General features: G+C 43.3%; 1 protein-coding gene across 1 annotated transcript; it reads left to right on the forward strand.

Moving 5' to 3' along the window:
• Positions 1 to 2,462: 2,462 nt before the first annotated feature.
• Positions 2,463 to 10,988, forward strand: LOC139465459 (tumor necrosis factor ligand superfamily member 15-like). The gene is made up of 6 exons (XM_071247182.1): positions 2,463 to 2,870; positions 4,931 to 5,122; positions 5,470 to 5,500; positions 6,211 to 6,312; positions 6,725 to 6,861; positions 7,780 to 10,988. The coding sequence occupies exons 2-6, from the start codon at positions 4,976 to 4,978 to the stop codon at positions 8,065 to 8,067; spliced, it is 705 nt and encodes a 234-aa protein (XP_071103283.1). The 5' UTR covers positions 2,463 to 2,870; positions 4,931 to 4,975; the 3' UTR covers positions 8,068 to 10,988.
• The last annotated feature ends 411 nt before the right edge of the window (positions 10,989 to 11,399 follow it).

The raw sequence follows: 11,399 nt of genomic DNA on the forward strand, positions 1-11,399 counted from the left end.
TAAGGTTACATTTCGGTACACGGCGGTAGGTGAGGGTACATAAGGTTACATTTCGGTACACGGCGGTAGGTGAGGGTACATAAGGTTACATTTCGGTACACGGCGGTAGGTGAGGGTACATAAGGTTACATTTCGGTACACGGCGGTAGGTGAGGGTACATAAGGTTACATGTCGGTACACGGCGGTAGGTGAGGGTTCATAAGGTTACATGTCGGTACACGGCGGTAGGTGAGGGTACATAAGGTTACATTTCGGTACACGGCGGTAGGTGATGGTTCATAAGGTTACATGTCGGTACACGGCGGTAGGTGAGGGTACATAAGGTTACATTTCGGTACACGGCGGTAGGTGAGGGTACATAAGGTTACATTTCGGTACACGGCGGTAGGTGAGGGTACATAAGGTTATATTTCGGTACACGGCGGTAGGTGAGGGTACATAAGGTTACATTTCGGTACACGGCGGTAGGTGAGGGTACATAAGGTTACATTTCGGTACACGGCGGTAGGTGAGGGTACGTAAGGTTACATGTCGGTACACGGCGGTAGGTGAGGGTTCATAAGGTTACATGTCGGTACACGGCGGTAGGTGATGGTTCATAAGGTTACATGTCGGTACACGGCGGTAGGTGAGGGTATTTAAGGTTATATTTCGGTACACGGGGGTAGGTGAGGGTATTTGAGGTTACATTTCGGCACATGACGGTAGGTGAGGGTACATAAGGTTACATTTCGGTACATGACGGTAGGTGAGGGTACATAAGGTTACATTTCGGTACATGACGGTAGGTGAGGGTATTTAAGGTTATATTTCGGTACACGGCGGTAGGTGAGGATACATTAGGTTACATTTCGGTACATGACGGTAGGTGAGGGCATTTAAGGTTACATTTCGGCACATGACGGTAGGTTAGGGTACATAAGGTTACATTTCGGTACATAACGGTATGTAGGGTACATTAGGTTACATTTCGGTACATAACGGTAGGTGAGGGTACATAAGGTTACATTTCGGTACACTCCCATCTCCCACCCCAACAACCCCATGGTGTACATTTCGGTACATGACGATACGTATATGTGAGGTTACGTGGCAGCATATAAAGGAACATGAGCGTATATGACAGTACGTGAGGGCATATGGCGGTACTTGAGGCTACATGGCGGTACATGAAGGCACACAGTGGTACATGAGGCTATACTAGGCTCCAGTACGGTACATGAGGGTACATAATGGTATCTGAGTCTACACGACGGCACATGCGGGTACATGTGGGTACATTGCCGTACATGACAGTGTATGATGTCCCCGATGTATGAAGAGCCTCAATCATACGAGTAAAAGCATTTCGTGTACCCGGTGTAATGTCATCCCAAGGACTACATGTCTGATGCTCCATAGGTGCTATACTTGGTGTCCTTATATCTCCATTGTAATTGTTGCAGCTGTTGACTAAAGAAGGCACTGAAAACATGTGGTATACAATGTAAGGATACTGATGGGTTGTAGCACCCCCCCCCCCCCCCCCCCCTCTCTCCTCTCCCCTCTCCCACCCCAACAACCCCATGGTGTACAATGTACAGGATACTGATGGGTAGTAGCACCCACGCCCCGTATCCTCCCTCCCACCCCCACCACCCTAGGGTGCACAATGTACAGGATACTGATAGGTAGGAGCACCCCCCCCCCCCTCTCTCCCTTACCCACCACCCCATGGTGTACAATGTACAGGATACTGATAGGTAGTAGCACCCCCCCCCTCCTCTCCCCCACCCAACTACCCTAGGGTGTACAATGTAAGGGTACTGATAGTAGCACCCTCCGCCTCCTCTCTCCCACCCCCACCACCCTAGGGTGTACAATGTACAGGATACTGATAGGTATAAGCAATAACCATTCAGTCTTGTACCGAAACGTCGCTTCCTACAGTATTAAAGAAGTTGTTATCCATACAATTGTGTCTGCTATGTCCATATTTAAAGTAACAGCCATACAATATCCGATATTGGCATGATAGTTGCCATGGTGGGCTACTAAGCTTTCAACGTCATGGACAAAGGGTACACACATCTAAAATCGCTCACGTTCTGTGACACGTCACATAAGTAGCGTGTAGACCACCCCCTGCGACAACACACCAGAAACGGCGCACAGAAAAGGGTAAGTCTTCTGATAACGTCACGTGGTATACGTCGCCTTTTTTATTGGAGCGCCTTGGTCAGTTTTTGTGGATTGGCGGAAGGATGTGGTCGCTGTCGAACACGACGATCCATGACATCCCAGAAGTGTTCTATGGGGGACAGGTCTGTGGATCGAAACGACAACGCGTTGACGTTGATGGCTGCAAGGAAGTTCTGTACGATTCGGGCTGTATTGGGTCTGGCGTTGGCATGCTGGTTGTCATGCTGTTGTAAAAATGGTAGAACAGTCGGCCAAAGATAGTCATCCATGTACCGCTGAGCTGTCAAATTACAAATAACGATGACCAGCCGCGTTCTCTCCTGCTACACTCTCCCCACGCAAGAACACCCCCTTCACCTCACGGCACGAGCATACCGCCTTTCGTTCTCGCCTTCGGTTTAACACGTTGTCTTGAATCAGCTCTGAGCAGACAGAACCGGCTTTCATCAGTGCAGACGATCCTCTACCAGTCACTTCGCTGCCAACGACATACAATACGGGCCCATCTCAATCTCAGACGACGATGTTGCGCTGTCCATACTTGTCCATATGTTAGCCTAATTCCTTGAGCCCTGAGTCGCCTTGACATATGCCTAAAGACATTCCTCGCTGATGAGGTCACTGTCAGGAATCGATTCCGGAGATTCAAAGTTCGCAAGTACCGGACTTCATGGGGCGAAGATACGCCGTACGTATCATTTATGTACCCTGAGTGCACGTGCTGTTTCGGCTGCCCATGCGGCACGTGTTTTTCCCTTTTTAGCATTTTCTTCATAAATATATGCCGTGGACGTGTATCACATTCTGCATAGAGCATTGTTGTGTTTAGACGAAGTGTTTTGTATTGATGTAGTTTGTCCTTGTGTTTTTACTTTTTTTGCAGTTTCGTTGTTAATGTGGTAAAGTTTCTTCTGGCCGTCAGTGTAGGTTAACAGCGCATGCGTGGTACAACCAACAAAATTATGTGACTTTTGTCCTCATGCGGATTGCAGTGATCATTGTATACAATATTAAAAGAGTTGTCTCCCTTAGATTGGCAAGCTCGTGCGAGGAACTGATATCGCAAATTGGCAATATGGTCTTAGATTCACTTTGTGGATACAGGGAGAACGTTCTCCGTAGGTTCAGTGCTGTGGACCTAGCGGGTTAAGTTCAGTTATGTCCTGCTCCGAAAACCAGGAGGCCCCCTTTTCTGATTGTAACAGTACAATTGCAGAGATTGATCGTCATCGACCAACACCAGTTGTGTGTGTGTTCGCTTGTAAGGCAATCGTATTATACCCTTGAAGGATCCGATAAATGGTTATCTGAAATAAACGATAACAATTAAACAACTTCACATTCAAACCTTTGAAGTCGTACAAATGGAAGAAAGATTTGAAGTACATGTAATTTCACAAAGGTTTGTGCAATATCACCACGTGTCACATGAGTCTATTTAAGATCTATTTGTGACATTACGTAACGTGTCTGATGTCAGCTACAGTTTAAATAATTTATAACTCCTCGGGTGTGTTCAAACCTGTAATACTGACGGACGTTCACTCATGTAGAGGTACGTCGCTCTCATCTTGATTTACTTGACATTCGCTATACCTTAGTGAAATCTGTCAATACCGGACTCTTACTAATCCGAATTACTGTCAATACCGGATCTTAATAACGGTTCCGAGTTAAAATGATTATTGTTCGTTTCGAGGATTGAGGACGACTAGTATATTCTAGTTCTTACTGAGGTAGAGCTGGCGGCTTGATTGACTGCAATACAATGCAGAAACGTCTATTTAGACACAGATATGTAAATAAATGATCCCTTAATAATGTTTCACTCGGTTACTGAAGTTTTGTTTTTTAATTGAAATAATTACCGTTTTATAACCTCCACGGTCACCCACTCACAGCACAGTATTTTGCACATAGTGAATGAGTATGATTTTACGCCGCTTTTAGCAATATTCCAGCAATATCACGGCGGAGGACACCAGAAATGGGCTTCACACAATGTACCCATGTCGGGAATCGAACTTGGGTCTTCCGGCGTGACGAGCGAACGCTTTAACCACTAGGCTACCCGACCGCCCCACTTTGCACAAAGCGATACTAACGACACAAAAGAGTTATGAATATTATGGTCATAAATGTATGTGGTAAATATGATTTCCGTCTGGCCAATTTAAACATTCGTCAGAGCTGAGTAATAGATTCCCACACTTCAAGGATTTGTATGGTACCTGAAAACTTATTCTTGTACGACACCTAATGGTGGCAATTTTATAGCATAAATATATTTTTTTCTGATCGAAATTTCGCGTTTACTTGTATATTTTTGAAATTTCGTAACTTCGACTTTATTTTCAGAATTTCGATTATTTCTTGTTATTACAATGTAATTTAAAAAAAATTAAATGTGGATTTTTTCTCGTAATTTCGATTTTATTTTAAAACTCAAATTAAAAGAAATCCCGAGAAGCAGCGGAAAATATTTTGGAAATTTTGACTTTTTAAAATGATATTGAAATAATGAAAAAATAATCGAAATTTCGGAAAATAATGATGCAGGAACTATAAAAAATATCAAAATTTAGATTTTTTAAAAACAAAATTGAAATAACGTGAAAGTAATCGAAACTACGTGAGAATAATCGAAGTATTCACACAGCTATATTTTACGTTACTTTGAGTCAACACCTGGAATGATTGAGCTTTCTCTTTCTCTTTCTCTTTCTTTTCTGGGCGGTGATGCTACAGACCGTTACGGACATATAGCTGTATTGAGTGCATGTCGGATGCGCCATGTTTAGGAACGGCATTAGAGTGGCGACAGCACTGGGGGTTACAAATGTCATCCTGCTTTCTGCTGCAGTCGCCATCTTGGTATTCTACACACGGACTGGGAGGAACATCTCGACACGAACACCCTCTGACGTCATTGATGCACAGGTAGGGCAGCGCTGTAGATGATAACATGTACACTGGACTGTAATTAGTATCCTTTCGAGTTAGTTAAGCTGTATATTCTGGAAATATTAACAATATATAAGGTAATAGTGTGGCGAAAGCGATCGATATGCATGTGTGATGTAGCAGCAATATGAGGTTTGTAGAAAACAAACGGAGGTGACAGAAGGTTTGGGCATATGCTGCCATACTGAAAATACGACCACGTGTTATATTGCGTTCATAATAATACATAGCAGACAAAACGGAGAATACATGTGCATATTGTCCAGCCATTACAGAAATGTGACCTTCACCTTTGATAATATGATTTTCGTCTTTATTTGTAGCTTCATGGCCTGTTTGTGGAGACAGATTCAGGTTTGTACAATTGATCGTTTCCTTCAGTTAAATAATTCAACTGGTTACCCGTACGTACCTTTCTTATTCTACAGTAAACTACGGTTATAACGAACACGCTTATAACGAACTGACGGATATAACGAACTTACTTTTTGGTCCCGACCGTTTGCTGTAATTATGCTATATATATGCTTATAACGAACTACGGTTATAACGAACTAAAATTAGTAGTCCCTTTGAGTTCGTTATAACCGTACTTTACTGTATTTCGGTTACTGTGCATATCTGTTCGCTGTGACGTACCTGCACTACATTGATCTTGGGATGTTTGGGTGAGTCTGCATGAGTGGTGGCACGTGGTCCTAGAGACAGCGCACAGATCACAAATAGGCGAATTCAAGCAATTTCCGTCGCGGAGAGTCCTTGGATGGGTGACCGCGTTTCGGCTGCTTGGCTCCTGAGAGTTTCTTGAGGTTACTGAAGCACATGTAACACACGTGGTGTCTCCTTTGTTCGAAATGTGCTTCTGTTCACCTAGCAGTGAATGGGTACCCGGTAGGATGTGATGTTAACCTAAAACCGCCTAACAGGCAGCTTGGGTTGTATACTCTCCAAGGAACTGAGAATGATTGTTTAGTGCACACTGAAGCCCCTGTGTGGTGTGGAAATTCACACTATAAACGGTCTTTTATTATGAGTTGTGTATACTGTATGTCTCTGCTCTCCAGGCAGCAGCTATCCGCGGGGGCTGGCGGCATCTCTGGACGTGGAGGGCAGTTTAGGGGAGGCAGCTGCACATCTGGTCATTGATTCCCGTACAAACTACACAGGTATGGAGATACGTGTTTATTGGGGAATAAACTAAACTAAATATTGTTTTAACTGATAAAAATAATGCGAAAGAGACCATTGGCATGATTAAATCTGCAGTTTCACAATAGGTATCATGTAAGCAAGTACTGTAAACGTGTGGTGTATAGTAACTCCTGACCAGTTTCAATGTACGTTGCATATTTCAGTGGGGCATTGTGACAGTTCAGTTTAAACGTACGCTGCATGATTAAATCACAAAATAAGGGACAGACCATGTACTATTCTGGGGAGGTGCTGTGTTTGTAAAAGCGTATTTTAATAATAAATGAAAAAATAAATAAATAACCCCAAAACGCAAAACAACAACAACATAAAAGCATGTGATATGTACCAAAGCAGTGGCAATACATTCATATATTTACCATTAAATACCTGGACCGACAGATACAGATCCTGTTTTGAACTGGAGAGACGACATCAACAACACCTTCGTCGGCAAAAACGTCGGACACGACGACGGAAGCCTCACGGTGACGCACGGTGGCTACTACTTCATCTACAGCCAGGTACAGTTATTACAAGATGTAGTGGGGTTTGAGCAGGAACAGACGTCGCTATGGCGGTATTTCAGTTATATCACGACGTGTCAGCTTTATATGGAAAGGGGGCGGTGGGGTAGCCGAGGACCTGGGTTCAATTCCCTACATGGGTACAATGTGTGAAGCCCATTTTCCGGCGCGATATTGCTGGAATATGGCTAAAGCGGTGTAAAACCATACTCACTCACTCTTTCATGTGAAACAAAAGCATGGTGCTGACACAACATGGACCATTATCTGGACGTGTTCGGGATTCGAACCTATGATCAACGGACGCTTGTGTGGCTAATGCATGCAGTGCACAGCAGTCGAATTGCTTCACCATATGCTACTGCGAATCCTGTGCCCTTAGAACATATAGAGGATACTTACTGTGCATCCTCGGTTCCTTCAATTTTAGTGTCCTGCCTTCCTAACGGTATTATTCCAGATGTAAGTGGGTGATTCGTGTATTTTGGGCATATTCGCCGCATTGTTGGAGCATTTATAACAGCGGCATAAAACCATACTCATTTACTCACTATTATCATTACAATTGTGAAGATCCAGTTCAGAATAAGTCTTCAAGCAACCCATGTTGCCGTAAAAGGCGACTACGTATACGCTTGTTGTAAGAGGCGACTCAGGGTAGTCAGGCTCGCTGATTTGATGAATGCATGTCATTGTATACCAATTGCGTGGATCGATGCTCATGATGTCTATCACTAGATTACAGATCTAGACCACCGTCATATAGTTGGAATATTGCTGAGTGCGGCGTTAAAGAACAAAAAAAACCAAAAAACTTTCATCATTACTCCCGTGTTTACTCTACTGTGAGATTTCGCTAATTAGTGATTTCGAGAAAGACAATGCAGTTAAAGAAGTGCATGTTGGTTTTATCAGATCCTGTACCGAGGTGAAGGGGTCAGGGAGCTGGCGTGTGGGCGGGTCCTGCATGCCGTGCTGAAACAGAGGATGGCCGAGCTGGGTGAAGCTCCCACCCCACTGCTGAGGAATCTCCTGTCTACCCCTTCCATCAGGAGGGGCTATCTCACCTACATCAGCAGTACCCTGGGGGCGACGTTCTATCTTGACCCATACACCAGACTCACCGTGCAGTCAAGTGTCCCTGGAAACATAGACACAAGGGGTTCTCCACTTTCTAACGTCTTTGGTCTGTTTCTCGTATAGTTACATCTACCACTACGCATATTGTACGAGTTATTCGTTACCAATTATATTATATGTGATCCACCATGAGATGAGGAAGGAACCTTATGGTCTTAAATCACATTTTGACTTATGGTTATTTTTTAATACTACATTATTTTAGGAATATAAAATACAATCTTTAATTCATATTTATTACAAACATACAGTGCTTCAAACGTGACTATCTGTGCGACAGGAAATTGGAATGATGCTCTCGTTGTTTTGTTTCTATTAACAACAATCGTGGGGAGGATTTTACATTCAGATCTGATTAAAATAAACGTTTATGTGAAAATTGCCGCAGGTTTTAGATTTCATGCCTGATCAATTGAACGTAGACATGCGGAATTGTTTTTCAAGTAATGTTTTTATTACATTACGAACGAACGCGAGCAAATAAGAAGGTGTTTTGTACAGTCCGCACACGTGGCGAAATTTACGGAAGTACGTTGACGTCAAACGTCTTGGTTTTCTTTTTGACGTCACAGTAAACTTGTTTCCTAGCACCCACAAGGACCCTTTTCTCTTGGCGGGTCACATATGTTTCCAAGGTTACCGACGAGTGAGCAGCGCATGTGAAGGACACAGACTTCTGACATAATTGGGACTTTTCACAAAACTGTATCAGCAGAGTTTGAGGTAAACAAACAGGTGTAATGATTCTGATTATGTGGCGGTATGTATTATAAATTTGTTTCTGATGATTGTGAGTGGCAGCAACTCAAACACTCACAGAATGCGGTCAGCTGTTGTGACGGCTTTTATATAGGTGGTATGTCCACGGCAGCTAGTGATATAGAGTGACTTCCCTTAGTGGTGCATTGACACCTTCGTTACCCGCCCAGTATTTCTAAAGAGATCTGTAGTGAGACGCTAGACGATTAAAAGAAGTTAATAATAAAAAAAGGATGACGACCTTGTGCGAAATACGCATAATGTCGGAAAGCGCACGTTAAATCTCCAACAGTAAGGTAGCAGTTTCTAGCTAGAAGACTGCCTGTGCCTATTTTTGAGAGAGCAGAGAGCGATTCGCTGCCTCCATTTACTACCTGACTAATCTACTTGCACAGTGCGGACGGGTACGGGGTACCTGGCGGACACCATCAACTGTTCTGCCTGTTTCCTTCCACATTAAGCTGACACGCCGCGATATAACTGGAATACTGACAAGCGGCGTTAAACCCAACTCCACTCCATCACTGTTTCCTGATTTGAAGAACGGAGCACGCGCCACATGACCACTTTAGCGTTTGTGTAATATATCCCTTTATTGATGCCAACATATTTGAGCCATTGTATTGCATTTTATGAGTGTAGACCTAATCATCCATGTTTCAAAATAATTTGTTTGCTGTTCACTGATCTTGTGTAATTTTTTACTTATTTCACAATTTAGTTCTGTAAGCACCGATGTCTTGGTTACCCTTCGCGTTTCAGCTTGGTACTTACCGCGTAACGATCTGTTCAGTACTTATTAGTGGATGTTCCCAACGCCGTACCTCACACTTTCAGTCTGGTAGCCTTGTGGTTAAAGCGTTCGCTCGTCACGACGAAGACCCGGATTCGATTCCAGACAAGGGTGCAGTGTGTGAAGCCCATTTCTGGTGTCCCCGCCGTGATATTGTTAAGAGCAGCGTACTCACTCACTCACTCGAAACAATTGTGACACGAAAAAGAGACATTTTTTCGACGGTGCAGCTGTCACCGTCACATGTAATTGTCATTATGATACGAGGATGACCTTGCAGCTGTCACATTCACAAGTTGTTATTGTTATTTTGACTTCTTACACACCTCAAACCCATTTGAGATGACTGGTATCAAACATGTGTGAGATCGAATATCAGGTCCGTGATTGGCTACTCCATGGTGAACAGAGGTTAGATTTTAACGGACTACTTTCCTGATTGTAATTCATTGATACGTTTCTCGTGTTTCAGCCGATTTCAACTGCGTCTGAGTGGAAACTTTGTGGCTTTAGGGTGCTCACTAAATCTTATGTAGTTTGCATTATCATCATCGCCTTAATAATCCACATATAGAGGTGGAACTTTTTCATGGAGGGTCCCACCAGGTATAGGTTGTAAGCGGTTAGCCGGATGACATCACTCTTGACTGTTGGGTTATGTATACATGCGTCTCTGCGATCGTAAATAGAGATATAATATACCTCGACCCGTTGCTAAACTGGTGCGGGTTTAGAGTGTGTAAGAAACGGGTATTGTGCTCGCGTCTGTCACATACCTTTTCTGTCAAACGATTTTTAAGCAACATACATGTATTGTAAGGCACATGGTATCTAAGACACGTGTGTAGCAATCTCTACATGAATACGACCTTGCAACTTGCTATTAGAGTCACGTACCAGCGTCGAGGACCAGTAGTTAAGATGTAAGAGCGTCGTGTGAGACAGACCCTGCACCTTTGCCCTAGCGCCCTCTCTTAAAAAACCTTAATTTCCAAATGCGAACATGGCGAAAAAAGAAAACACTCACAAGGAGATAGCAATGCGATTAATTGAAAGATTGTGTTTCCGTTGGTCGCGTAATATATCGCCAAGTGGAGGAATAATACCTTCTTAAACACACGTCAACAAAGATAACAGTGTCATTGAATCAGGGCACGACGAGAAACCCTATACACGAGAAAAACTTACTACTTATACATCGTGTTTACCACAGTACGAACAATGCTAGAGCTGTATGACCAATCTGAGTGTGTGTCACTGTACTCCGACAGTGAATGTCATTCGTTCAACATTGTATCAACAACTGTTTGGTTTTGGTTAAGACTTGATTACTTACAGAAAGACGTGATACGCTTGAACGAATGCTGGCAGTTTCACAAATATATACACACACCACTGCCGCATGTGCAGTTACACAATATATCCTCTTGCAGGCATTTGTGGGCTCGTGGTTTGTCATATATAAGCCCTTTTTGTGTAGATGGTGTGGAGTGGAATAACCTTATATCACCGCTTTTGTGTACACAACAGGCATAAGGGGCCGATACAACTTGAAGGCAAACATGATATCCCCCCAGAAATATAACACCTATCATAAGAGCATGACGTTTATCTTCCACAAAACCACCATCACAATATTTACATAACCTCTACTCTAGTGGTAGGGAAGGTTTGGAATATCTACCTTTCTCGACAAACAAAGGTAAGATTCCATATCTCACCTTGGCTAATTAAAATACGACGGACAGCTCGTGATACGGTCGCTCTGATGTGTAATGCTATATTGCCATGCACCTCGCTATGGTATATCTATATAATTATGCAAAACAATATGTAAAGCGCA

The sequence above is a fragment of the Haliotis cracherodii genome, unplaced genomic scaffold, assembly GCF_022045235.1.
Source record: "Haliotis cracherodii isolate W230 unplaced genomic scaffold, xgHalCrac1.p SCAF_18, whole genome shotgun sequence".
NCBI classification, from domain to species: domain Eukaryota; kingdom Metazoa; phylum Mollusca; class Gastropoda; order Lepetellida; family Haliotidae; genus Haliotis; species Haliotis cracherodii.